At 37.5% G+C, this 26,237-nt stretch overlaps 10 protein-coding genes across 11 annotated transcripts; 5 read left to right on the top strand and 5 right to left on the bottom strand.

The window, feature by feature from the left end:
• Positions 1-43: 43 nt before the first annotated feature.
• On the top strand, positions 44-4,598 carry gtap-1 (Dynein heavy chain 7, axonemal). The gene is made up of 12 exons (NM_062757.7): positions 44-104; positions 150-269; positions 316-419; positions 469-541; positions 594-728; positions 774-1,249; positions 2,763-3,093; positions 3,178-3,348; positions 3,393-3,513; positions 3,563-3,735; positions 3,782-3,966; positions 4,324-4,598. The coding sequence occupies exons 1-12, from the start codon at positions 48-50 to the stop codon at positions 4,487-4,489; spliced, it is 2,112 nt and encodes a 703-aa protein (NP_495158.3). The 5' UTR covers positions 44-47; the 3' UTR covers positions 4,490-4,598.
• col-74 (Nematode cuticle collagen N-terminal domain-containing protein) lies at positions 1,258-2,906 on the bottom strand. Its single transcript, NM_062758.8, has 2 exons — positions 2,255-2,906; positions 1,258-2,197 (listed from the first exon to the last, which is right to left on the bottom strand). The coding sequence occupies exons 1-2, from the start codon at positions 2,393-2,395 to the stop codon at positions 1,349-1,351; spliced, it is 990 nt and encodes a 329-aa protein (NP_495159.2). The 5' UTR covers positions 2,396-2,906; the 3' UTR covers positions 1,258-1,348.
• A 95-nt stretch (positions 4,599-4,693) lies between the features above and the next one.
• ZK1248.11 (E3 SUMO-protein ligase NSE2) lies at positions 4,694-5,693 on the top strand (the record flags this gene model as incomplete). The annotated part of the gene is made up of 3 exons (NM_001393084.1): positions 4,694-4,939; positions 4,987-5,190; positions 5,393-5,693. 3 exons carry the CDS (start codon positions 4,694-4,696, stop codon positions 5,546-5,548), a joined length of 606 nt encoding a protein of 201 aa, NP_001380006.1. The 3' UTR covers positions 5,549-5,693.
• Positions 5,694-5,836: 143 nt separating this feature from the next.
• tbc-2 (PH domain-containing protein) lies at positions 5,837-9,424 on the top strand. Its single transcript, NM_062755.9, has 11 exons — positions 5,837-5,931; positions 6,115-6,293; positions 6,338-6,752; positions 6,797-6,937; positions 6,985-7,121; positions 7,171-7,554; positions 7,602-7,846; positions 7,898-8,364; positions 8,413-8,929; positions 8,981-9,123; positions 9,174-9,424. Exons 1-11 carry the CDS (start codon positions 5,854-5,856, stop codon positions 9,192-9,194), a joined length of 2,727 nt encoding a protein of 908 aa, NP_495156.1. The 5' UTR covers positions 5,837-5,853; the 3' UTR covers positions 9,195-9,424.
• On the bottom strand, positions 9,418-12,568 carry ehs-1 (Eps15 (endocytosis protein) Homologous Sequence). Of its 2 annotated transcripts, NM_001027328.7 has the most exons (8): positions 12,498-12,568; positions 12,270-12,450; positions 12,074-12,186; positions 11,896-12,027; positions 11,072-11,781; positions 10,102-11,018; positions 9,802-10,003; positions 9,418-9,754 (listed from the first exon to the last, which is right to left on the bottom strand). In NM_001027328.7, the coding sequence occupies exons 1-8, from the start codon at positions 12,558-12,560 to the stop codon at positions 9,682-9,684; spliced, it is 2,391 nt and encodes a 796-aa protein (NP_001022499.2). In that variant the 5' UTR covers positions 12,561-12,568; the 3' UTR covers positions 9,418-9,681. The 2 variants fall into 2 exon arrangements, 1 of the variants encoding a protein (NP_001022499.2); NR_151580.1 differs by having other exon boundaries at positions 9,682-10,003; positions 12,498-12,560.
• Positions 12,569-14,448: 1,880 nt separating this feature from the next.
• Positions 14,449-14,682, bottom strand: ZK1248.4 (MSP domain-containing protein; the record flags this gene model as incomplete). Its single annotated transcript, NM_062753.1, has 1 exon — positions 14,449-14,682. The coding sequence occupies one exon, from the start codon at positions 14,680-14,682 to the stop codon at positions 14,449-14,451; it is 234 nt and encodes a 77-aa protein (NP_495154.1).
• Positions 14,683-16,026: 1,344 nt separating this feature from the next.
• ZK1248.20 (uncharacterized protein) lies at positions 16,027-16,634 on the bottom strand (the record flags this gene model as incomplete). The annotated part of the gene is made up of 3 exons (NM_001027327.5): positions 16,600-16,634; positions 16,428-16,553; positions 16,027-16,386 (listed from the first exon to the last, which is right to left on the bottom strand). The coding sequence occupies exons 1-3, from the start codon at positions 16,630-16,632 to the stop codon at positions 16,027-16,029; spliced, it is 519 nt and encodes a 172-aa protein (NP_001022498.2). The 5' UTR covers positions 16,633-16,634.
• A 1,163-nt stretch (positions 16,635-17,797) lies between these two features.
• Positions 17,798-20,905, top strand: wago-5 (Piwi-like protein; the record flags this gene model as incomplete). The annotated part of the gene is made up of 9 exons (NM_062750.3): positions 17,798-17,893; positions 17,943-18,523; positions 18,567-19,301; positions 19,340-19,495; positions 19,539-19,714; positions 19,765-20,111; positions 20,160-20,399; positions 20,442-20,737; positions 20,794-20,905. The coding sequence occupies 9 exons, from the start codon at positions 17,798-17,800 to the stop codon at positions 20,903-20,905; spliced, it is 2,739 nt and encodes a 912-aa protein (NP_495151.3).
• A 625-nt stretch (positions 20,906-21,530) lies between these two features.
• ZK1248.5 (DUF1248 domain-containing protein) lies at positions 21,531-22,714 on the bottom strand. Its single transcript, NM_062749.3, has 4 exons — positions 22,576-22,714; positions 22,096-22,524; positions 21,735-22,051; positions 21,531-21,688 (listed from the first exon to the last, which is right to left on the bottom strand). Exons 1-4 carry the CDS (start codon positions 22,699-22,701, stop codon positions 21,556-21,558), a joined length of 1,005 nt encoding a protein of 334 aa, NP_495150.1. The 5' UTR covers positions 22,702-22,714; the 3' UTR covers positions 21,531-21,555.
• Positions 22,715-22,949: 235 nt separating this feature from the next.
• On the top strand, positions 22,950-23,333 carry msp-64 (Major sperm protein 19/31/40/45/50/51/53/59/61/65/81/113/142; the record flags this gene model as incomplete). Its single annotated transcript, NM_062748.5, has 1 exon — positions 22,950-23,333. The coding sequence occupies one exon, from the start codon at positions 22,950-22,952 to the stop codon at positions 23,331-23,333; it is 384 nt and encodes a 127-aa protein (NP_495149.1).
• Between the last annotated feature and the right edge of the window lie 2,904 nt (positions 23,334-26,237).

Raw genomic sequence — 26,237 nt, 5'->3', positions numbered from 1 at the left:
CTATTTATGTGTTGTGGTATTTGAAAATAGGAAAATATAATTCAGGTATGAATGAAGACGACGATGTTGGAATTTCTGTGGAATTCGATCAATGCACGCAGGAGGTACTGTAGGGAACCAAATATAGAAATAGTTAGAACAAATTTCAGACAATGTTCTACAATTCTTGTCTAGAAGATCGTGACGAAGGAGGAAGCGGAGACATCTCACGTGCTGATTCTGCAGTATGTCTCACGACACCTAGAGATCCGTTTCCAGCTGTTCTACAGGTAATTGAAGATGAACGAAAACTTTTTATAAACTGTTTTTTTTTAGAAGTTCAACTCATCTCGTAAGAATCATCAAATAAAAAAGTTTCATGATAGCAATGTAAAACGATGTCAAGAGTACAGAAAGAGTATGGAACATCAAAGAAATGGGTAAGAAATTCGGATTTTCAAAAACGAATATTAATCATTTTATTTTGAGAACAGACAGTTATTTGCTCACTCAACAACGGCTCGCTGTTCATCTCATCGACTTTATTGATTTACCTGTTAAAGTTAGTTCAAAAACTAAAATAATTTTTATCAAAAATAAACGTTATAATTCAGAAAAATACTCAACGAAGAATATGCACTGATCGTGTGTCGATGCCTCTATACAGATTGACGTCTGGTGGTCTTGAAGTGAACTCGGATTATTATTTTCCAATGGAATCTCCGTATGCGAATATTCAAAAATCTTATGTAAATTTTTAATATTTCTTCTATCAATTATTTAAGTTATTTTAGCTACGAACACTGGCCGACCACCTCACTCGAACTCATCGGAAGCTTAACGAAATATGTGAATTTGTGGAGAGATGTGAAGAACACAGTCAACTGATGCTTCCGACACTGATTACTGTACTCTGTGATTGGGTGAAACAATTTCTTAGAGATCACGCTTGTCATCTCGACGAACTTCGTGCTGAGCGACTGGAAGATCCTTTACAGACATTGGCTCGACTAAATAAAAATATGGAAGAGGTGGAAATAGTGAGAGCAGTGATTGGCGATGATGTTGGAAGACATATTTGGTTATGGGAAGATATTGAAAACTCTTGGAATCGTGTATTCCTGTTAACACAAATGGATGCCATCGCAAAGAAGAGGGATGTTGTCAAGTTGTTACAAAATAAATGGATTCGCGCTTTGTTGTCAATTATGGATCATATTTTCGAAATTGGAAGAGTTCCTGCAGCTATCGACTATTTTGTTTTGCACAAGTGAGTTTCAATTTTATGATTTTTAAAGTTTTAAAACGTAAGATTCTTGCTTGAAAAATTTATATAAATATTTAAGAGAAGAAAAATAAATAATCGCATCTAATGACGTCTGTTCTTGTATCCCTGGTTTCCATTGACTGGTGCACTTTCCTGTCTTTGAGGACATGGACAATATTCGGCATCAGTTCCTGGCTCTCCCTCCTCTCCTGGTGCTCCAGCAGAACCGTTCTCTCCATTATCTCCCTTGTCTCCACGTGGTCCACGCTCTCCTGGTGCTCCTGGAATACCTTGAGCTCCGGTATCTCCTTGTGGTCCTTGATCTCCTGGTTGTCCAGTTGGTCCAGAAATTCCCTTTGGTCCTGGAAGTCCGACTTGATGTTCGACATCAGCTCCTGGTTCTCCTTCTGATCCTGGTTCTCCTTGTGGTCCGACTGGTCCGACTGGTCCGAGGCTTCCTGGCTGTCCTGGAGTTCCGTCACGTCCTGGCATGGCTCCTTGTCCGCGAGCTCCACGCATTCCACGAACTCCTGGCTTTCCTTGTGGTCCTTGTGGTCCTTGTGGTCCCTGTGGGCAAGTGAAGCATCCTGCATATTGTTGAGTTTGAGCTTGAGCATCGTCAGCATCCTGTCCATCGATTCCTGGCACTCCTGGAATTCCGTCGATTCCGTCAGATCCTTGAGCTCCCTTTGGTCCAGCTGGTCCAGCTGGGCACGAATTGTCAGCCTGGCAGTTGCAAGATCCTCCTGGATTTGGTTCTCCTCCTTGTGTTGGGTTGAATTGTGGTGGCACTCCGACAACTCCTGGGAAGCTTCCTGGATTCATTGGGGATGCGCCTCCTGGGAATCCACCGTGAGGTGTTGGGTTGGCTCCAGAAGCTCCATATCCTCCATACTGACGTTTAACACGGCCGAACTTTTGCATATCACGATAGAGACTGTCAGTTTCAAACTAAAATTTCACATTTTTATTACTATATAACATATAACGGACTTTATATTTACTTACCTTCCATGCATCCATCTCAATATTCATCTCATTTCGGATATCTTCGATGTTGGAGCTGATACCTTGAACAGCAAAAAGAATGAATCCGATCGAAACGAGTCCGACGGTAATAGCCGCGTATGCAGTAGCTGTCGACGTCATATTCAGACTTGACATAATTATCAGATTTCTCTCATTGCTTTTTATACTTTTTTCTAGCTATGGTCATTCATCATTCAACCTGTTTTCAGAATTTCCTCCAAAAATTCCATCATGTCAATTCTCAAATTTCTCCAGCGTTTTTTAATTTGATTTCCATGCGAAATATTGCATATTCGGAAGAGATATCTAGAGAGATATTTGCATATTTCACTTATTTCCGCTAGAATGGCCATGAGATAAACGGGTTGATATCAGGGTGTGGAGAATAAGTGATTAGTGATGGTGTTTGAAATGTTACTAATAATCAAAATAATCTGAAAATTATAACGAAAACTCCGTAAATACTAATTTAAAACTTTATTTTTAGTGACGTCAAACCGGATGCTCAAATTCTACTTTGTCGAGATATCAAAGAAGTTCAATCGTTACTTTGGGATGAAGAACTGATTGAAATCATTCTTGAAGCAGTCAAATGTCGGATCCGTGTTGGATTAATTGAATTTCCAGTCAAAACATTCACGAATGCATTTGATTCATTACGAGCCGCAGCTAAATTCACTGAAGATCTTCTACCATTTGATGAATTCCGATCTCTATTTTTTGATACATGTCTCCTACTTCAGGATCAGTTTGCACAAGAGCTACTCAATGAATTACATAGAAACAACCGATTTGTCAACTTGTGGGTCGACTTAGAGGCATGTGATTTAAATTTACTGATAAAAAAAAATATTATCAGTTCGGAGAATTGATGGGTGTCTGACAAAAACTTTTTCTTTCAGAATGTTGTCATTGGTTCGATTTCACAGCAATATGCAACAACAGTCTTCCGATCAGATTCCAATGTTACCAACTTTGCTGATGCATTTTGGTTGGCATCGAGAGGTCGGATGAGTAAGGAAAATATGAATATATTCTCATGGATTTCAACAAAATCTGAATTCACATGCAAGGTATTAGCATTGGAATAAAATTTTGAAAATTAAATGTTTTTCAGCTCGAGCATATGCTGGCTTCATTCATTCGTCCCGAAGTTATTGACGTCATGAATCAGTGTATGAAGTTTGCACACAGCGCATATCGAACCAGAGAATTGCTAGTTACGATGGCTAATGACAGTGAGCTTTTCAACCGGTCAAGGATGTAATTTTACATTTTTTGTTTCAGAAGAACTACTATCTCGAATGAAATGTCCACAATCCACAATCGATGTTTCTCTCGCTCATCACAAAACGAATGCAATCGAGAAAATGAATCGAGCACTTAGAACAAAACTTCGTTTCTTTGTATTCACACTCGAACAAGTTGTGTCACATTTCAGAGAGTTGTTCTCTGATAAGGTTTTCTTAAATATCTTTTTTATAATTTTCAAATATCCTTTTCCAGGTTCGCTATGTATTTCGAACGGCACGTGATCAAATTGTGAATGCAACAAGCTTGAAGCAGGTGGAAAATGCGATTACAGATGGTCACAAGAAGCTCTCAGATCTTGTTGTACGCATTGGAATCAGACGATTGGTTCATGAAAATATGGATATGTTTATGACTATGACAGATGAGATACGGTTACGGTAAGTTATACAATTATTAAATGCAAACATTTAAATTAATATTTTGGCACTTTCAATGCCATTGGATTTAAATTTCAACTTTCAGATCAGATCAAAAAGTTTTTCCACCGAAAACACAAAAAAAGCAACAAAAAACCAAAACTAAGAATTATTAAGTTTGAAACTTCATTTTGAAAATCTAAAACAAGTTGACCAAAATTGTACTTTCTTTTAAAATTTCGACTTTAATTTTTTTCTACTCAAAATTGTTTTGTGAAGCATAATTTTTCGTATTTTTTTCCAAAAAAAAAAACATTTACAGCCATGACTGCAGCTTTTTTGATTGAGCTTTTTAAAATGAAAAATTACTATTTTCAGATCAGTCTCCAACACGTTGGATCTTGACTATTTGGATCGATGTGAAACAAGTGTTCGAATTACTTTACAAAAGCTGCTTTCTCTACACGAAGCTTGGGGAAACGACAAAGATTCCATATTTTTCCATCTTTCTGTCCGAATAGGAAAATTGAATATGGGTACCTAATCACTTCTTATTCACTGCCTGGTTTTTATCGCCTTATGTTCAAAATTTTCATGCATAATCACTTTCTGAAAATATGGGTTAATTCAATAAAAAATTTTAAATTTTAAATGTTCATTTGTAGGCTAATGTTATTCGTATATAACGATTTTTGAATTATCTTTTTTTGTTATTTAGAAGTTCAATAAGTTGTGAAATCCCTTCCAGATGTCTACCCAGCTCGCCACTAGTATGGAAATTATTCGAAAAAGTCTGAGAAAGGCTGCTGAGGATGTTCTTCATATCAATTCAAAAAATGCTATTTCAAATGAAGTAGATTCTGAAGAATTCAAAGAAACATTGATGAAAGATGCAATGAAGTTGATGGAATTGGAGACTGAAGGTGCTCAAATGCAACACATTTTTGAAGCGTTGCATAATGACCTGAAAGATGGTTCAGACGAGGTTCCGAATGTACGTTGCAGATATTTAAACAAATTATATTAATAATAATTTTGCAGGAAAAAGCATTGGAGGAGTTATACGAGAAGGCGAAAAAAACCCATAAAAATGTGAAAGGCGAGCGACAGTACTTCAAAGACATTATCAAATCTATAAGGGATGAAAGTAAAAACGATGAAAATGAAATGGAAGTGATGCAAGTTCAACATAGTAGAAAGGATCCAATTTCGAAGAAAGATATTGTCAATCCAGTTATCAGTAAGGTAAGTTTTTAACATTTTTTCTCTATTTTTCAACATTTCATCCCCGTCTTGTCATTCGGGTTGTGCAAATATATCATCTGCAATTTATGACTCATTATTTTTTGATTGACCATCCTTGTTCGTTTATTTATCTTTCGAAACATTTCATCACCACCAAATTGCAACAAAAGTTTTATTTTATATCAATAAATCAATATTCCAGAACTGTGGACACGTCTACGATAGGGATTCAATTCATGAGTTTGCTGGCAAAAAGCGAGTTATCAAGTGTGCAATGCAAGGATGCTCTGAAACTATCAACATCGGCCAACTCGCCGATTATCCCGATTACTGGACGAATATTAAACAGCAACAATAAATTATTTGATGACTAATTTTAGTCATCTCTTAATCATTTCATATTGATCTCTTACTCTATTTCATTTTCACTTCACTTCTCAATACCTCTTCCTGCATTTCACTTCTTTTTTTCTCATTTTGTTTCATAAAAATTCGATACGTTCTCTCCCTCTCCGTTCGCCACCTTCCCTCGCCTGGTGGTCGAATAAAAAACCAGTTTGTCCAGTGCGATGAGTCGTTGAACATACGATACAAATACTACTTTTGTTATTCTTTCTAAATCTCTCATATCTATTCCTACTTTCAGAACTTCAGATAACGCGGATGTCTGCGGCGCCGGGGACAATCAGCCCACCAGCTCGCGAACTAAAAACTTCGGCAATCTGTGGATACTTGCATCGGGTACGGTAGTTTGGCCTAAATATATTATTTTCGGAAAAATTTCCAGAAAATTTAAAGATTTATTTTAAAATGTCCAGAAAATTTTAAAATGACATTACTATTTTAAATTTGATCCCGAAGAACTTTTAAAAACATTAAATGCCAATCTTAGGAATCAACAAAAATGATATCCACTGTTTCCAGATCGAAGTTCGTTCGATCGGTCTGATAACACGCCGTCGCTATTGGTTCGCACTCTGTGACTCAACTCCATATCTTTACTGGTATAAAGATTCAGATGACATAAAATGTATCGGAAGAGTCTCATTGAGTGGCGCAGCATTCACTTATGATCCAAGAGAAAAAGGCCGTTTTGAAATTCAGTGAGTTTAATATAATTAATTCGTTAAAAATCGACTTATTTCAGCTCTAACAATGAAGTAATTGCGCTGGAATGTAGTTCAGACAAGCAACGCAATGAATGGATGAAAGCTCTTCAAAGTACACGGAAAAGAAGCTGGAAGGCAACGAAATCAAAATCTGATTCAAGTCTAGATATTTCGTCTTTAACGGGAAGAAATTCGTCTTCGGTCCTCGAAGAATGCTCGTCTCCTTCTCCAGTACCACCACCAAGAAGTCCAAAACCAAAGAAACGAACACAATTCCTAACTGAAGAAGAAACAGACGCTGAAACATCTTCTGATGTTCCTCACTCATCTGAGGAAACTGCCGAAGTGGTTGAAGACACAGACAACACGAAAATACCAGCTGAAGGATCTGCAACGGAATGGTATTTGAATCCAAATGGACAGCTGAATGAACGATCTCTACAGATGCCAAAGGTAAGTGAACATACAACTTGAAAACTTTCAAATTATACTTTCAGACAATCGAAAGCCCAGAAACTGTATTAAAGCGACTAGCTGATCAAAGTATAGAAGCTCCTTTTCGAGCTATTCGAAGAAATCTTTCGACTTGGAGCAGAAGTCGGCAAAATACGTCCGATGAACCAGTTGTTGGAAGTAGAGTATGTTCAAATAGTGATCAAACATTCACTATGAGTAAAATTTTCAGAAAGGTACAGTATCTTCTGTTGATCTAACTCCTGAAGAGAAAGTTATTGAATTGTCTGATAAAGTTTCAAGTCTGGAGGAAGTTGTCGATTCGCTGAGAGCTGCTCTTCTACTAGCTCAAAGAAATAATGAAGCACTGTGAGTTTTATTATTTAATTAAAATCATAATAAATTGTTGAAATTTTAGTCAGAAAATCGAGGATATGGGAGATAATAAGGAGGAAATGCGAGAGTATATACTGGAAAAGGAGCGACAAGTCACCGAATTACATATTTCGAATAGCATGAATGCTCGACGAGTTCGTGATCTTGAAGATCAAAATGTAAGGCTTGAGGATACGATCAATGATTTGCAACAATCAGTAGAAGCTTTCCGAGAATCATTACGAACAAAAGAAGAGCTTATTCTTCGAATGTGTGAAGAAGAAAATCGAGAAGACTTACTAGGATCGATATCTGAAAGAAGCTCGAATATTCCTGCAGACGCAAATGGACTTGTATCGGATGTTGAGGTTCCTGAAGGCATTCTTGTCGATGTATCATCAGTTGATTGTGAAGAAGCTACCAGGAAGTACGAATTTATTTTTACAATTTAAATTTTAAAGTATTTTATTTTAGGGTTCTAGACGAAGAAAATGTTCGTGATATTGGAGAACTTCAAGATCTCGTAGAAGGATACCGTACCCAGAATCAGTTTTTGAATGCGGAAATAGTCCAATTGCATGCTATCACTCAATCTCTGGAAGATCGAGAGAAGAAGCTGATTCGTCAAAATTTCGACCTCGAAGCCTGCTATTACCAATTAAAAAGCCGTTATTTGATGGTTCTAAACCATTTTAAGTCTCCGACAAAACCAGGAAAAAGTGAGTTTTTAAACAATTTTCTGTTATAATATAATCACTTTTGCTCTACAGTAATGGAACCTGGTGTGTTGAAAGAATTACTCGAAGAGTCGGCAAGAACACCTCGAGAATCTCAGCAAAACCTCACGGATCAGTTGGGATTCTATAAAAAGGATGATTTTTCTGAAAGCGATGATCTTTTGGATACTGCCACGTTTTACATGAAAAAAGCGGGAGACGTAGTGGAAGCAACGAAATTGGAACAATCTGAAGAATACATGAAATGGTTACAATCGTGGGATGCGTTCCTTGTCAACAATACAGTATCCCGGCAGACTGCAATCATGTCTTCACCTGATCTAAAAACTCTTATTCGAACTGGAGTACCACCTGCCTACAGAGGTCGTGTATGGAAGATAATTGTGACACATTGGGTGAAGGATAAGCAAGCAGAATTGGGTAATGGATACTATCAAAGTATGCTCAGAAAGGCTGGAACAAAGAAGCAGGATGGAAGTTACGATGCAGCCATCAAACAGGTATATTTATATTATTCTAAATTCGAGTTTCTCATATTATTTTTTCAGATTGATCTTGACCTCGCTCGAACTCTGCCCACGAATAAACTTTTCGACGAGCCAGATTCTGCTAACATAGAAAAACTACGAAACGTACTCTACGCCTTCCGATACCATAACTCTCACGTCGGCTACTGCCAAGGACTCAATCGTCTTGCTGCAATTGCTCTGTTAAACCTGGATGAGCAGGATTCGTTCTGGTTCCTTGTAGCATGTGTGGAACATCTCCAACCTGAAGGATATTACACTAGCTCACTGATCGGAGCGGTTGCCGATCAGAAAGTTCTCCGCGATCTTGTAGCAGAAAAGCTTCCAAAATTGGCTGCACATTTGAGAGCTCTTGAAGTTGATCTTTCACTTTTCGCGCTCAGTTGGTTCCTGACGTGTTTTGTAGATGTACTCCCGCATTCTATTTATCTGACTATATTCGATGCATTCCTCTATGAAGGAAATAAGGTTCTTTTTCGATTCGCACTGGCACTTTTCAAAATATGCGAACCTCACGTTCTTCAATGTAAAACTATTGGTTTGTGACTTACAACTTTAAATTTATTAGTTTTTTAACAAGAATTTTCAGGCACAGTTCATCAATGTCTCAGCAAAGCTCAAGAACATATCATTGACTTCAAGTCGCTAGCTCAAGTGGCATTCAACGAACTGAATCCGTTCCCTCAGAAGACTATAGAAACTAAACGACAACTCTATTTGACACAATTGAAGGTAAACAGTAATATATAAATAAATTCTAATATAGCGATTATTATTTTCAGGATACTGGCCACTGTATGTAAATCCGACACGAACATTCTTGTACATCTAATCTGTATTTTCTTTCGATTTCTAGCATAATTATGTCTTCTTCACACAACTTTTTCACTATTATTTTCAAACTTCTGTGATTCTCCTTTTTCCTTATCAATTTCTTTTACGGTTTACTTCCCCCCCTTCAACCCGTTTACTTGTGCTCCGTTTTTACACATGAGACTGAAAATATCAAATACGCAACATAAAATTAATCTGCAAATCATTTACTATATATTATAACTCATAATTTACATAATAATCATGCATATTCATATTCTACAGTATATAACATTATTGCTCTGATTTCATAACCTAGAAAAGTGACAATTCAAGTGGGAAAGTGCAAAAAAACTAATCTTAAAAATGTGCATCAATAAATTATGTCGATGACTTGGCACAGGTAAACATTTGGGCAAAGTAAAACAATTTGACTGGCGTTGGGGCTTATAGTGGGTAAGGTATAATTATTAAAAATCAATTGAAAGCCGATCCAAAGTCCGCAAAATCAGCGAATCCAGCCGGTTGAGTTGATTGTCCTTGTGATGGGCTGAAATTATTTAGACTTTAAATAAATTGATACTCACTAAGACTTACGCAAAAGGATCATTGACAGGTGTTTCGCGAGCAGATTTTGGAGGAGCTGGGCGAGGTGGAGCAGGTTTTGCGGGAGCCGATTGTGCGAAGCCAGAATCCGATGGGAAGCCTCCTTGAGCAAATGGATCAGTTGGGAAAGCGGCATCAAAATGTCCAGATGAGCCGAACTGATCTACTTGGGCGAATGGATCAGCAGCAGGATCTGGAAATTGAATTTATGTTATATATTCATATTTCAAAACTTTAAGTCAGAATAAAAGTTTTCATAACTCTTTTTGTTTCTTAAAAATATAAACCTACTTGCTCTGGCGGATGCAAACGGATCAGGTGGTTGTTGAACATGATTTTGAGATGATGTTCCAGCTGTTTCTCCATAAACAGTGTCATCGGATAGCAACGATTGATCGATTACAGTAGACAATAATCGTTGTTGCGACCTCAGAATTTGAACCATTTCCTCCTCGGATTTTTCGACTGCATCTGATACTTGTTCTGTTAGTTTTGTCGTGTTCTCGATTGCAGCATCCAGCTTTTCCATTTGTATCTGATCTCTTGCTTCTTTTCGTTCTAGAGTTGTCAATTCGGCCACCTTTTGCTCTCTTTGTGATGTTTCTTTGACAATTTCTCCACGAACAGTTTTGAATTGATTATCGAGCATTTCAATTTCTTTTTTCAATTCTTCCATTTCTTTTTCATCATTTGCTTTACAGTCCTCAGCATTCTTTGCATCTTCATCAATTTGTTGCATTCGTTTCTCGGTATCTTCTTTCGTTTCTTTCTGTGCTTTACATGCTGATTCTAACTGTTCTATTTGAGTATCATAATCAGCTAATCTTCGTGTGGCTTCACCTTTTTGTCGCTCCAACTGTTTAACTGTCGACTCCAAGGTGGCCAATTCAACCTGCAGATTTTTGATACTCGAGTTCTTAATAGTCATATCAGCTTCTAGTTGTAAAACAGCTTCTTCTGCAGTTTTCCGCTCCACCAGCATTGATTGAATAGACTCTGCGAGCTGCTTCATCTCTTCGTTTTCGCCTTCCAAAGCTTCTTTAATTTCCATCGAAGTTGCTTCTGGGAGCTGTGGAGTTGAAACTGATTGAGCAGGATGATGCAAAGCTGAAGGTTCCGTAGGTGGGCGGAATGAAGGTGGAATCAGATGTAAAGGCAGTTCTGATGGGATGGACTCGCCTCGTTTTGCCATGTCAAGAAGATGCATTCTGAAAATTAATATTTAGTTACACTAGATATTTGGTAAACTTGAAAGACTTACGTCAAAGCAAATTGCTCCAAATTCAACTGTCCACATTTTTTTATATCTGCTAATGCCCAGACATGTGCTAATATCTGTGCACTCAATCCAGTAGTCATCATGGGAGCTCTCATATCCATGCCATCAACCAATCCATCCTTATTCGTATCAGTTTGAGCAAATTGATCAGCATAATCTCCTGTATTGATAGGCCATTCACCAGCAGGAAATGAGTGAATCGAGTGAGAAGCAGATATCGGAGTTGATGCACCACTGGTTCGTGATCCATTCACATGAGCCTGTGCAGAGTAAGCACGACCTGGTTGTGGTGGATATGCACGTGGCATCGTTGCAGAATACGATTGACTCATGTTCACATCATCCAATGACGTCACAGATCCTGCTCTCGATCCCATCATCGGACGTGGAGGATGTGGAGGAGCAGCGAAATTCGGTGAGCTGTGAGCATACATTGCTTTCGAAGGATGAATGAGATTTGGTGGGAGCTGTGCAGGAACCGGGTCTGATTGAAGTGATCGGTATACAAGATGAAGTGCAACAGACATTTCGATTCGATCAAGGTTTCCATCTTTGTCCTGATCCGAAAGTTCCCAAATTCGAGCCAGAGCATGAGCATCAAGTCCAGAGTTCATCAGAACCGGGCGTACGTGTGCACCAGACAATTTTCCGTTTACAGGATTCAATGATTGGAAGATGGAGTCATATTTAGCCTGAAATAATTACAAGAATATTTGATCAAATCTGTAAAGGAAAATAACTGTCAATTCTCTATTCGTGCCAATAGAAAGATTTTTTAAAAGTTTTTAATTCTCAGTTTTTGCTACCTGGTCAGTTGGTGTTATCGGCCATTGTGGTGGAAAAGCTGACGATGGATGAGCTGGAGAAGATTGTTGAGAAGAGATCGAATAAGGATGTGATGGATGTGGTGGTGGTGGCACTGGAGGAGCACGGCCAACCTGAATAATAACACTTAGAAATAGAGGAACCACTTTTCAGTCAAACCGATGGGAACGATGGTTGGAAATGATGCTGCATGTTTGCTGGTGGTACAGGTGGTGCAAACCGTGGTGGCTGAAGGGAAGAATCGTAGAGGGAAGAATTGGCGACGGGCTTCCCTGAAATATTTTGCTGTTAAGGTTACTTTTGAGCATATCGTATTTTCAACAAAATATGATTCCAAATAGGTAATAAAAGTTACCTTGTTGAGCAGCTGCGACTAGTTTAAAAGCAACAAATGCTCCTCTCTTATCTAATGATCCAACTTTTTGAGAGTCGCTAAGCTCCCATATCTGGCCTAACACAGGCATCGCCAAGTTTGATTTTTTAAGGAAAGTAGCTGCTTCTGCAGCTCCTATTCTTGGTGCTCCGTGAGGGTTCATCTGGAATATAACAATTGTTAACGTATTACAAATTGTTAAATATTTACCTCTGCGAATGCGTGATTAAAAACATCATTGTGCGGTGTAGCTATCGCGTATGAATCATCCATGTTGAAAGCTGAAACATTCCAGATAATAAAAGAAAAAAATTAAATATAGTGAAATTTAAGACTATTTTTAAATGAAACAGAAATAAAAGAAAGTTCACTAAAATGTATTGAAGATTGTTAAAAAGAAGAAGGCGTTGCGAGGAATAACGTCGTGTGTCTTCTGAATGAAAGCTCTCTCTCTGCGCCTCTCAACTACTTCCGAGCACTCTAGTACATCGATTTTCCGTCTCTTTTAAGCTTTCGTTTCCTTTTCATGTCGGTCCCTTTTCTCTTTTGGTGAACCAACGGAGGAAGAGAATGTGAAATATGCAAAAGTATTGAGTTTCAGTGGGAAGAGTCCCGGCCCTCTATGATAATGATTACAAAACAAATATATTGATTTAAATTGTAGCCAATTTTTGAAACAGGAATATATTTAACATTTTTCATTAACGGTGAGATAAAAAAATATCCCAATAACCCTATAATATATAATTATTATAAATAAACTAATTCGCAAAAGACTAAACCTGAATGACTCATTGTCGCAGTTTGTCGTCACTGTGTTTACACACACATTGTCAAGTTAATTTTATTCTGTCAAAACGGGAGAAAATAATCTGCGTATAATGCAATATTGTTTGCAATATATATTGTAATATTGTTTGCAATATATATTGCAAATAAAGCGTCTACATCGTAATTATTGAAAATAGTGATAAAATTAAATATTCAACAGATAGCATTAAAAAATCTTGCAACAGTAAATGAGAGAATTAATTAAAATCGTTAAATTAAAAACAATTAATTCTGAAAATTAAAATTTTCACTGTCGCGGACGAGTTTTCAGAAGCGCTCTATTGATAATTGTGAAAAACTTCGGCCGTGAACAACACGAGGACAATATCAAGAAACAGGCGAGCATTCGAAATATATTATTTGTAAATACAAGCAAAATAAATCAAATACACCCGTTAGTGGAATGTTTTCCTATATCATACATCTAATTTGAATATAAAACTCAAATTATCGTATCCCCATTGGCGAAATTTTCCGATTTTAACACCCAAAATACGGTACCGGGTCTCGACACGACTGATTTTTTTGAATTTAAAATCGTGTCTTTGAGGAGTACTGTAGTTTATTTCAATTTTCCAAGATTACCTTCTCATGTCCCCAGAATTAATTTAGTGAAAATCAAGGGAAACACAGGACACAATAAAACATTGAGTTTCGAAGACCTGGGACTAATTAAACAAAAGTAAGCCTGAAACCGCCTATCCTGAACCGAATGGCAATTTTGAAACTACTCCAGTTAGCTAGAAAAATATATATTTTGAGCAATAAAAATGTTTTCCGAGTAATCGAATGATAAACACAACAATGAAAATGAATAATTGTTTATTAATAATTGTTAGATTGTTAGATAGATAAAATGAAAGTTCTTTCAAATGCAGTCAGCTCCATCTTTCATCATCTCTTATCTATGAATTCAAGGCATTGCATATGATCTTGTTGATAATTCTGAAATCTAAAAAATTCGTTCTGTTAGTTCTCTAGAAACGGCTCTCGAACATACAACTTCTTCTCAAAATGATACATGCGAGGAAGTTCTGTAACAAAGTATTCAAAGAAAGTTCGTATATCACAATATCATATTTTGAAATTTGGAAACATGGTAGACAATATTATTTTTCAAATTATAAAATCAGCAACCAGTGAATCAGGAAAAAAATTATTTAGAAGTTCTATGGGTTGTATTCGATCGGAAGATTCTTGCAAGAAATATCTGTAGAAACAACGAAGCGACGAAGCCAGCTGATCTAGAGGATAAGCGACAAGTGTATATATATTCAATTTACAGAAAGAAACAACACAGGCATTAAACAATATTTATTTTACAAGGAACCTATGGGTTGTATTCGATTGGCAGATTCTTGCGGCGAACCATACCATCTCCCTGGAACCACTCGCGGCGGAACTGCTTGGCAGCTCCATCCGGAGTGTTAGTCCATTCGACGGTGATACGGTCGTTGTTGGTGTCTTCCTGTCCAAATGCGAATGCATCACACGAAACAGCCAACAGCACAGCTTCCTTTGGGTCGAGAACTCCACATGGTGGATCAACTCCAAGTCTCTTCATGTTGGTGGTTTGGTCTTGACGTTTTTAATGAACTTTTACATTTTATCATATTTTTGAAAATAAAAATAAAATTAATCGTTTTTAGAAATTTTCATTAATTTATGACCCCTTACAATGTAAATTGTCCAGTTTTCCGTTGCGCCCCGACTGGGCGGAATTTCTAGAATTTCAGAAAATTATACATAGTACTATATTTTTTGGCAAACGGAAATTCTGCTATTGCTGAAACTTCAAACTTTTGGCAAACTTTGTTTTTTAAAATTTTTGTTGAAATTTTTGAGATTTGAATGAGATTTGGATTTGAACTTGAAAACTGGACATATTCTAGGTTTCTCGAATTGATATAAAAATGAGTAAATTTGATTAAAAATATCTGAAGAAAACAGGAAAAAATTTCAAGAATACACACCATTCAGTGTCTTGCTATAAAAAAAATATTTCCAACGTTTTCGCAAATTAGCAAATCAGCCGAAAATAAAAAAAAGTTCCTCCAATTCTGCGAATTGGCACTTAACTCCTTCTTTAAATCACACTTCAGTTGAAAAGGTGTCTGAAATCCCTATTATTCTTGCAATATTTGGTAGTTTTACACTGACTTATTATCATCAGGAACTTGTTTAAACTTCAGAAAACTAGTCTTTTTTTGAATAATTTACACTTAAAAACGTAAAAAAATAGCTGATGAAATATTGTAAAAGTATGTATTTTTCCTGGTTTAAACGGTATCAAACTAGGTTTTGTCAAAAATTGGGCAATTTTCCAAAGTTATGAGGAATTCGAAAAATAGTCTTGCGTGTATACAGATGGAAATATGGTTTGTTAAATTAGAGGGATCACCACCAGGCAGTGTACCTGAATCCCAGATCCGCAGTGCATAGCACTTGAAGAACGGATCGTCCTTTAATCCTTCAATCCTTTAAAAATTCGATCTAGTCAAATCGCAACAGAGAATTCGGCGATTGCCGGGACCAAAAAAAATTTTGTTGACTCAGAAAACGTTGAAAATTATTTTTATTTTTAAAAATAATATAACATGTAAAAGTTCAATGAAAAACGTCTCAACCCAAAGGTGAAGATCTACGTGGCTGATAAGAAGCCCCCTCCCTATATAAGTTGATAGAATTCATAAATTGTTCATTGAGTTTTTATCAAATCTTCAAAATACCACCAACTAAAATATTCGCAAAAGCAAATGAGACAGTTCCTCCTGAGTGATCCTGAGCGAATCAGTGATACAGTAATTCAATAGGCTTTGAATAAATTATGAAATTGACAAAACAAAAAACTACGATTTTATTCATAAAAACCCTTTATTCAGTGTATCATAACTAATCAATTCCCATATTATTTCTTATTTTTCTTTGATCTCTTGGTTTTATCAGATTGTTCAACCTTTAGACTGTCCACTTTCTCAAGTGTGTCATCTTCATCCGACTTCTCCTGATAGAACCCATTCTTCATTTTCTCCTTCTTATCAACCTCATTTTCAGCCATCTTCTTCTTCTTCTTGCTCTCCGTCGGCATCTCAAACTTGGGGAATGGCTTTTGCGACTTGTCGACAGGTTTTGCTGCATCAGCAGCAGCAGCATCGCCATCTGGAGCCGGGCTCTTAGTCTCTCCTTTCTCATCCTTTGGCTCGTCTTTCTTCTCATCTGGTCCCGCCTTGGCCAACATACTCGGTGTTGGATCAGTTATTGGAGGTTTCTGCAAAATGAAAATAAAGAACTTGAAATTCTCCAACTTACAATTGCCGATTTGGGCGGCTCTATAGAATCGGTCTTCTTACAACTCGACGATGTTTTCGATGGTTTCTTCTTTCCGTGGCACAAGATCCATGATGGGCAGAAGACCAGCACAATCAGGAATAAATTCAGAAATATTCAAATTTTAAAGGAAATCTGAGCTCAAAATTCATACCTGAACGAGATTGAAATAGTCTCCAATTGGCATTCTAGAACTTTGTCCAATTGACACGAAAATCGCTATTCGAGACGATGAGATGAAGCTTACTCAAATTGTAAAATGAATGAAAATTTGAAATTGAACGAGATAGCAATATTGACGTGGTGATTGGAAATTCATATAAGATATTCAAACGTTTTTTAGATTTTTAATATTTAAAATAATGTAATATCTAATAATTGTTTTCCCGTAACCTTCCGAGTTCAGATCATAAGCCCTCCACGTTGCAACATGTGGCCAACCTTGACCACAAACTTCATAGTTTTGCAATCAGTACTACAGTGCGCCCAACTTCTATAGCGCCCCCCTATTTTTTCTCATTTCACCATTTTCTGACATTTTTTACAAAAAACTGCTAATGCCATTCGATTCCAAATGTCGAAAAACCCCCTGTCCAAAATTTTCATCAAAAAATTCAATAGACTGAGGAGACTAGGTCAAAAAGTCTCTAAAACGACCGCCCAACTTCTATAGCGCCCCCTCGAATTTTTGATTTTTTCTAATAAAATCCCCTTTTTTTGGCTTTTTCTAAGAACAACTTATTCATGACTTAAGTTCAAACTGATCCAGACATCTTGCAAATCAATTTTCAAAAGAAATTTATCAGTGGAAATTCATAGGATCTCTAAAATTGTCCTGAAACGCCTAATTTTATGTTAGAGGGCGCTGCGCGGCGCCCAATACTTGAATCAGCACCAGAATCAACTGAGATGATCTACAACATCTATTTCATCGGTCTGAAATTTTTTTAAAGATTTGCAACTCTTATTTTTATTATACTACTAGTACGAGATAGCACTACTGGCCTTCGCGCATTCACCATCCTCTAGAAATCAAAAAACACAACAGATTTTATTAACTTAGATAAAGTTCAATATTTCGTAGGACCTCCATTCTTGGCGATGACCTCAAAGATTCGATTAGGCATCGAATTGACCAGATTTTTCATCTCTGTAGCTGATATGGCGTTCCATGAATTCTCAATTCCGACTTTAAGAGCAGCAACATTCGGATACTGTTTTCCATTAGCGTACACGAGTCTCACGAGGGAAGCCCACATATTTTCGATCGGATTGAGGTCCGGTGAACAAGCTGGCCATTTAAGGAGTTTAATTTTCTTGCTGCTGAGAAAGGCACGAGTTGAATTGGCTGAATGAATACTGGCGTTGTCCTGTTGGATCAAAATGATCAAAAGCTCTACCAAACGACTGCCAATGATGCATGCATCAATCGTCTGAAAGAATTGAACGTATGTTTCTTTGCATTTCGAAAATTTGTTTATATTTCCCTATTTGCAGGTGGAAAGTGGAGCTAAGATCTACACTACGCCAACCGAACCGGGAACATTGGGTAAACAAGTGGATGTTGGAACAAACATCTTCGGAGTGGAAGTTACCAAGGAAACAACAGTTCACAGATTCGTGGTTCATGCCAAGGCCGATTTGACTTCCACGAAGGAAGTGACCTTCACTAAAAAAGGAAAAGAGGACTTCGTAGTGTTGGATCGTCGTGAGAAATGCTGCAACCTGTTTTTCAATGCAGTGGAGAAGAACCCAGATTTCTTCAAAATGAAAGACGGGAATCATATCGTATATGACGGCCAATCCACTCTCTACACTACGATCAATTTGTTCTCGGAACTGGATTGCAACCAGACAAAGTCTAAAGTCTTTCAAATCAATGGAGCGGACACGGGAAACGACGAACTCAAGACGTTGCCGTGCATCTCTCTTGAGATTCATGCACCACGAGACAATTCCATCACCATCTCTGCTAAAATCCTGGGCGAGCGTACTGCTGATCAAAACATTGAAGTGAACAATCGTGAATACACTCAATTCCTGGAACTTGCTTTGAATCAACATTGCACGAGGGAAACGTAAGTTAGTTTCGAAAATGCTTTAAGAATCGTTTTATTTCAGAAAGCGTTTCGGATGTTTCGAGCATGGAAAAGTATATTTCCTCAACGCCACCGAGGAAGGATTTGATCAGCGAGATTGTGTCGACGTTGGCGACGGAAAAGCGCTGTATCCTGGCCTCAAGAAGACGATCCAATTCATTGAAGGTCCGTTCGGTCGTGGACAGAACAATCCATCTCTTGTGATTGATGGCATGAAAGCTGCTTTCCATAAAGAGCAAACTGTGATCCAGAAGCTCTTTGAGATTACGGGACAAGATCCATCAAACGGGCTCAGTAGTATGGCTCGTGAGAAGGCTACTCCAGTGATTAAAGGACTCGATTGCTATTCAATGTACACGAGCAGAAAGCGTCATCTGAGAATCGTAGGAATCTTCCACGAAAGTGCCACAGGGACGAGATTCGAGTTGCCCGATGGGAAGACGTGTTCAATCGCCGAGTACTTCAGGGACAAATACAGCATAAATCTTCAATACCCGAAAGCCAATTTGGTGGTTTGCAAAGATCGAGGAAACAACAATTACTTCCCGGCTGAATTGATGACCATCTCGAAAAATCAGCGTGCAACTATTCCTCAGCAAACTCAGTCTCAGAAGACGACGAAGGAATGTGCGGTTCTCCCTGATGTTCGCCAGAGAATCATCATCAAGGGCAAAACTGCTGTCAACATCACAGCGGAGAATGAGCTCCTCAACGCTCTTGGAATCAAAGTTTATTCAGAGCCTTTGAAGGTTAGTTTGTGCAATTTATTAACAATAAATATGTTCATTTTTTCAGGAAAGAACTGGGATACCAGAGATCAACGGTCAAGTCTGAGTTGGGAAAATGGCGTCCACCACCAGGGTCATTTGTGAAACCCGCTGCTTTTCAAGATTTATGGGCTTTGTATGCTGTTGGAAATCAAAATTCCAGATTCTCCGTTAGTGACCTGAGGTAAGAATGATATGGTTTTCTCGAATTAACTTAATTTTTTAAGCCAATTCACCGGAATGTTCATTGATGCTTGCAAGAAGAGAGGAATGATAATCAAGCCTCCAAGTGAAACATCCCTTTGTCACATGGATAACATAATTTCCCTACTGGAAAATGCGGCTGCGAGCAAATGCAAATTTGCCTTCGTGATCACCGATGACTCTATCACTCATCTCCACAGTAAGCCGTTATTTTTTTTTTTTTCAAAAATATTAATTAAATAATTTCAGAGAAATACAAGGCCCTCGAACAAAAGTCGATGATGGTTATACAGGATATGAAAATTTCCAAAGCCAACTCTGTTGTCAAGGATGGAAAGAGATTGACTCTGGAAAACGTCATCAACAAAACTAACATGAAGTTGGGTGGTCTCAACTACACGGTCTCGGATGCAAAGAAGAGCATGACCGACGAACAATTGATCATCGGAGTTGGCGTTTCCGCACCACCGGCTGGAACGAAGTACATGATGGATAACAAAGGACATCTTAATCCACAAATTATTGGCTTCGCTTCAAATGCTGTTGCAAACCACGAGTTTGTTGGAGATTTCGTTTTGGCCCCTTCAGGACAGGATGTAAGAAAAATCGAGCATCTCTATTAATCACAATGTAACTTTTTACAGACAATGGCATCAATTGAAGACGTTTTGAAAAGTTCCATCGATCTGTTTGAGATGAATCGCAATACTTTGCCAAAGCGGATCATCATTTATAGAAGTGGTGCATCGGATGGCTCTCATGCGTCTATTCTTGCCTACGAAATTCCACTGGCACGTGCTACCATTCAGGGATACTCCAAAGATATCAATCTGATTTACATCATCGTCACCAAGGAGCACAGTTACAGATTTTTCCGTGATCAGGTAAATTTATTCTATAATTCCCGTTTTATCTCTTCTTTTCAGCTTCGTTCCGGCGGAAAAGCGACAGAGATGAACATCCCACCGGGTATCGTCTTGGATAGCGCTGTCACCAATCCTGCATGCAAGCAATTCTTCCTCAATGGACACACAACTCTGCAAGGAACTGCCAAGACTCCTCTCTACACTATTCTGGCAGATGACTGTAACGCTCCGATGGATCGCCTTGAGGAGCTCACATACACTCTTTGCCATCACCATCAAATCGTGGCACTGAGCACTTCAATTCCGACTCCTCTTTATGTTGCCAACGAGTATGCAAAACGTGGAAGAGATCTCTGGTCCGAGAAGATGGATGTTTCCTTTTTTCAATGCCAATATCATTAGTTTTTTACAGGGCTCATGGACCTAATGAAGCGAATGAATACCATGAAGAGCATCTCAAGGAACTTTCAAAACAACTCGGATACAAGAACACTGTCTTCAACAAGACTCGCATCAATGCTTAGATTGCCAACGGTGCATCCTCATACTTGACATTTCATGATAATAAAGTTTTTGCTGGGCATTTTTTTTTAATTTGGCTTGATATTTAGGATTGTGAGACGAACTATTTTTGAGCATCATTTTGCAAAGACATCACTACTGAGAATTTCAATACGAAAACTAGGTATATTAATATCAATTGAAACTGCTCCTTTCAATTTTTCTGGTTTTTTCTGTATTTTTCTATATTTTTCTGGAAGGAAGTTCGCTTGCTCTATCACCTAAACAATTATTGGCACTCTCCCAATCAAAAAACATTGGTAAAATACAAAAATTTGATCGATGTTTCTCTTTCTCCATAGAAAACCGTTGAAAACCATAGAAAACAGATTCATCCAATTTCAGGCAAATGAGAAGGATTCGATTTAGAAGTTTGTTTGTAATCAATCAGAATTTGAAGAATTCACTTAATTTCAGCTCTGAATCTTCAGATGGGAGAAAATTTGGACGTCAACGTAGAAGAAACGCGAATCTAATTGAATGAATTGAATCGGATGAAGATGAATTTTGAAAATATCACGTTTTTGAGTGTATTTGAGATATGATTTGATTCTGTAATTTGAGTAAAAATAATTCTGTGAAACAATTGAAACTAAAATATTTATTCGAAAAATCAAATGGGGCAGTTATCAGCATGGAAAGTACTATAAACTTTGGAGAAGTCCATTCCTTTTTCCTTGTGGTCGCACATCAAAGTGCAAACTTCTGAACGATGGGTCATTGTAGACAAGAATGGACGAATCCATCTGAAAAAGATAAAACTGATGAGAAGAAGTTACTTATGATTCTTACCCATAGCTTCCGGTATGTTGATCATGAGACCGAATTTGGAGTCTCCAGTACTTTTCAGCGTCCAGCGTCATCTCCTCGAGAATATTTTTCAGAATTGTTCGAGCAATGCGGATGTCATCAGCATACATCGGAGTAATTGCACATTCACCAGATGGATACACAGAAATTGCTCCAATTCCGATGACGTCGCCTTTCTCGTTGTATGCAACTCGTCCGAAGTCTTCTCGAATTTGTCCAAGAACGTATTTTGATCTTTCATATTTGAAAACTTTGGCATCATACTTCAAGATATCAGTATCAGGTACATCGCGAGCATTCTAAATGAAATTGAATTAATTGGAAATGTGAGGAATTAAAATACCTTAACAACTATTCCAGATGTATCCAAATCCTTCGGAATGCACAGATCACCAAAGTCATAGTTCGAGACGTAGTACTTGTGCAGATGATCCATTGAGCCTGTCAGATTCTTGTACTGATCCATTGTTTTCTTTGTTGCGTAAGCCATTGAATTATTTCCAACTGAGAAACCAACATCATACGATTGTTTGTCAGTGATATCCATAATCTCAGATCCACGAACATCCGGAGAAATCCACAAGTTTCCTCTAAAAACGAGGTTTTCAAGTCCTTTGCTATCCTTCAAAGGGCGGAATACAACATGTGAATTGGATGCAATCAATCGATCAGAATCTTTCAAAAATGTGAGCGTTTGATGATAATCATTGCCCCAAGCTTCTTTGAATTTTTTGATATCATCCTTTTTCAAATCGGAACGAGTTGAGCCAATCTGCAATTTCAATGTTGAATTTTTATAAATTGATATCGAACTGAAACTAACCGTTTTCCAAATTGCCTCGTATTCCCGATCTTGAATATTTTTGATGACTTGAATATTGTTCGATCCGACAGTAATCTGTTTTCGGCAGATGGAAGAACCAGAAAAACGACGAGCAATTGTAAGCATTGTTGCGAACCAAAAGTCGGGAATGATTGAAATATACGTGGAAATAACAAATTACAATTTGTAATGAAATAAAAATTCACGTGGAAGTTTATTTTTATTTTCAAAAATATGATAAAATGTAAAAATTCATTAAAAACGTCAAGACCAAACGGTGAAGATCTACGTAGCTGATAAGAAGCCCCCTATATAAGTTCGAAGAATTCACAAATGCTTCATTGAGTTTTCAAAAACTCCTACAAGAAGTCGCCATGGCCCAATCCGTCCCACCGGGAGACATCCAGACCCAGCCGGGTACAAAGATCGTCTTCAATGCTCCGTACGACGACAAGCACACGTATCACATTAAAGTGATCAACTCTTCTGCTCGCCGTATTGGATACGGTATCAAGACCACCAACATGAAGAGACTTGGAGTTGATCCACCATGTGGAGTTCTCGACCCAAAGGAAGCTGTGCTCTTGGCTGTTTCGTGTGATGCATTCGCATTTGGACAAGAGGACACCAACAACGACCGTATCACCGTCGAATGGACCAACACCCCGGATGGAGCTGCCAAGCAGTTCCGCCGAGAGTGGTTCCAAGGAGACGGTATGGTCCGTCGTAAGAACCTGCCAATCGAGTATAACCCATAGGTTCCTTGTAAAATAAATATTTTTAATGCCTCTGTTTTTCTTTCTCAAACAAAAATAGACTCACTTGTCCCTTATCCTCTAGATCAGCTGGTTCGACACTCTCCACTGGCTTTGAATTACTTATTTGGTAATTCCGAGGTTTGTCATTTCTGCAGACATTACTTGCAAGAATCTTCCGATCGATCTTTATTTTTCTTCAGTCTTTGTAAATGAACGGTCTCTGAATTTTTTGTTTTTGTTTCATCTTACATATAATTCTGAATCAGCTCACTCCCATAAGCACATATTCATAATGGAAACGATACAAATTTTTCCGAAACAACGCTCAATCCTAAGCATTACAAAGTGAAACTTTGGAAAATGAGACAACGACAAAAATATAATGAGTTTTGTGAGTGTTCAATTAGAGTGTCCTTGGTATGATCTTCAGAGATTGCGACACTTTTCCTGCTTTTAGAATTGGTTTGATTTTGCTTTTTTAAAGCTTACAACTTCGCAGTCCAGCAAAATAATTTCTTATGAGTTGAGTGGAAGGTACCGTATCCTTAAACATCTGCTGCCAAGTATCATGACTCATTGAAATAATTTAAACAAAAATCTCATTATCCTTGATTCATTGCCCACATGAATATCATCGCCCTCCGGAGGCCTTTCAAAAATCGTGGCGATCGTTTTCGTTGTGAACTCAAAACGAAAATAAGCGTCAGTTACACACTTCTTGTCGTCTGACGCCTGATTTATGAAGGGGTATAACCTCGATAGGTTGAGTGTTTTAAACGAGTGAAAAGAAAGTGATGGCCAGGTGATGATAAAATGAGCAAATGAAATTGAATTGGATCGTTTGTGGTGGAAATGGGACAGTGAATGAGGATGAGTTGGATGGAGGTAGATGACAGGTTGCCAGATGAAGTTTATGAATTTTAATGAATGACTCAAACGATGTAAAAATACTTATAGTGGATAATTACCAGAACATGATACCCTTTGACAGCTCTGCAAATAGTTAACGGTTCTAAAAATTACGACGTTCTCCTTCATTTGCAAAAATATATAATATATTTATGAAAAATATATATTTATGATTAACTTTAAAATATTTTTTGCTGAAAAAGGTTGTTTCACCCCTTGTGACATTCTTCAATTCCAGACAACAACTACCATCTGCAAATCGTCATCGTCACGGTGTTTCGTTCTCGCTTATCAAGTTTCATCACAACCTTTCACACATTTCCGTATTGTTTTTGCAAATGATTCATTTTCAAAAATCGAAACTCTTTCACAAACCACACCCAAGAATGTTTTCTAAATTTTCAGCATTCTACATTTAATGTCGGGCGCGTTGTGTCATCCTTTTTACGAGCAAGTGATAAAATTATCGTATTCCAATCTAGTACTAGAGACAGCGGAAGTGATTAAACAGAAAAGTTCCGTTTGAAGTTGTTTTTAAAGCTTTTGTAGCGAAGGTGTTGAAATTGTAAAATAACAACAGAAAGCTTGAAATGAATGACTCAAACGATGTGAAAATACTTATAGTGGATAATTACCAGAACATGATACCCTTTGACAGCTCTGCAAAAAATTTAACGGTTCTAAAAATTACGACGATCTCTTTCATTTGCAAAAATGCACCTTTTAAGATGATTGCTCTGCAATTTTCTGCGGAGAGTGAAGAAGAAGCCTTTCAGACCTCTGAATCATCTTCAATATTTCTAGATCACCTTTCAATATTTTTGAGAGTTGTGGAGCTTCTTCAAAACTCTGTTTTGCATATTTTTAATTATTAAAAAAATATTTTTTATACCGTTACACCTTGAAAACAATCCAAAATCATCAAGACCATTTTCAAAAGTGCATCACTTTTCCAAAGTATGCTTGATCAAAACATAGGAACATGAGCAAATTTTGTCCATATGATGTGTCCGTTTTGGTGTATTTACCCAATTGAAATCCCTTGTCTAGAGGAAGCTAATTCTCACTTTTTCACGAAAAGTGTGCAAATAGTTCGCCTACGAGCAACATCACAAAACAAATTTCGAGTAGTAACATTAGAATCATTTCTTGTTTTTTTTTTCACCTATTGACTCAATTTTGCGTGTCGCTTTCTATTTTCACCATCTCCATCTCAACTCATTCTCTATTTTTTCTATCAGGTACATTCCATAAATCACTTTGGTGGTCCACTGGCTTCTAATGAGATATTGAAGAAATAATTGAGGATTCAGAGAAAATAAAGAAAACAATGAGGGCGGAGTCATATAAGAGATACTCGAATGGTTTAAGAGCTCCGGCCTCTCAGTGTTCAACCTGTCAATTCAGTTTCATCCGCTTAGAGTTCTCTTTTTGATGAAGCCGCCGACGTTTAGGAGCACTAAGACTAAGTCAGACGGCGCCTAGACTGAGCCATCGTAATTCTATTGTCACCTCACGAACCTTGAACTACAGTAACCCTTAAGTGAAGATTGGTGTTCTGATATGTAGAAAAGATGCTAATATGTAGTAATTTGAAAACCAGGAACACTTTCAGTACACAGTATTGCTGTCTCATCTTGAAAAACGTATTGTTTGCTAATTGTTCTTTTAATTATTATACTGATTTCCTATAGGAAAACTTCTTAACATATTACACTTATTTATATTTTTTTTTATTCTATAAAAACATTTCACATGGAAAACTCTCGAAATAGTTAACTATATTTCGCAATTTCCAATAAAACGATTTTCTTGCAGTGTTGAAAACTAATATACTGTAACTTTTGTTTCATACAAATATATCTCAGAATTCCGCTGCAACTTATTGACAGAAGTTAAAAACTTATCACAAATCTTTAAATAAGTTACCAAGATTTTTCTGATACTGAGCACACTATTAGGAAGGGAATGTTACCAGAGTTTTTACGGGAAAGT

Source organism: Caenorhabditis elegans, chromosome II (assembly GCF_000002985.6).
Source record: "Caenorhabditis elegans chromosome II".
Classification (NCBI taxonomy): Eukaryota; Metazoa; Nematoda; class Chromadorea; order Rhabditida; family Rhabditidae; genus Caenorhabditis; species Caenorhabditis elegans.
The sequence above is the reverse complement of the archived record's forward strand: the minus strand, read 5'-3'. Positions and strand labels throughout refer to the sequence as shown.

What these genes read in the sequence shown, in the direction of transcription:
- gtap-1 (NM_062757.7), top strand. Translation starts at nt 48, where the DNA reads ATGAATGAAGACGACGATGTTGGAATTTCTGTGGAATTCGATCAATGC. An exon ending in CGAATATTCAAAAATCTTAT is followed by an intron (nt 729 to 773) that starts GTAAATTTTTAA and finishes AAGTTATTTTAG; the next exon opens with CTACGAACACTGGCCGACCA. An exon ending in AGTTACGATGGCTAATGACA is followed by an intron (nt 3,514 to 3,562) that starts GTGAGCTTTTCA and finishes TTTTTGTTTCAG; the next exon opens with AAGAACTACTATCTCGAATG.
- col-74 (NM_062758.8), bottom strand. Translation starts at nt 2,395, where the DNA reads ATGACGTCGACAGCTACTGCATACGCGGCTATTACCGTCGGACTCGTT. An exon ending in TTGAGATGGATGCATGGAAG is followed by an intron (nt 2,198 to 2,254) that starts GTAAGTAAATAT and finishes GTGAAATTTTAG; the next exon opens with TTTGAAACTGACAGTCTCTA.
- tbc-2 (NM_062755.9), top strand. Translation starts at nt 5,854, where the DNA reads ATGTCTGCGGCGCCGGGGACAATCAGCCCACCAGCTCGCGAACTAAAA. An exon ending in TCCGACAAAACCAGGAAAAA is followed by an intron (nt 7,847 to 7,897) that starts GTGAGTTTTTAA and finishes TTTGCTCTACAG; the next exon opens with TAATGGAACCTGGTGTGTTG. An exon ending in ACGATGCAGCCATCAAACAG is followed by an intron (nt 8,365 to 8,412) that starts GTATATTTATAT and finishes TTATTTTTTCAG; the next exon opens with ATTGATCTTGACCTCGCTCG.
- ehs-1 (NM_001027328.7), bottom strand. Translation starts at nt 12,560, where the DNA reads ATGGATGATTCATACGCGATAGCTACACCGCACAATGATGTTTTTAAT. An exon ending in TCCAACCATCGTTCCCATCG is followed by an intron (nt 12,028 to 12,073) that starts GTTTGACTGAAA and finishes GTTATTATTCAG; the next exon opens with GTTGGCCGTGCTCCTCCAGT. An exon ending in TTGGAGCAATTTGCTTTGAC is followed by an intron (nt 11,019 to 11,071) that starts GTAAGTCTTTCA and finishes ATTAATTTTCAG; the next exon opens with AATGCATCTTCTTGACATGG.
- ZK1248.5 (NM_062749.3), bottom strand. Translation starts at nt 22,701, where the DNA reads ATGCTTACAATTGCTCGTCGTTTTTCTGGTTCTTCCATCTGCCGAAAA. An exon ending in ACGAGGCAATTTGGAAAACG is followed by an intron (nt 22,525 to 22,575) that starts GTTAGTTTCAGT and finishes TTGAAATTGCAG; the next exon opens with ATTGGCTCAACTCGTTCCGA. An exon ending in CAACATACCGGAAGCTATGG is followed by an intron (nt 21,689 to 21,734) that starts GTAAGAATCATA and finishes TATCTTTTTCAG; the next exon opens with ATGGATTCGTCCATTCTTGT.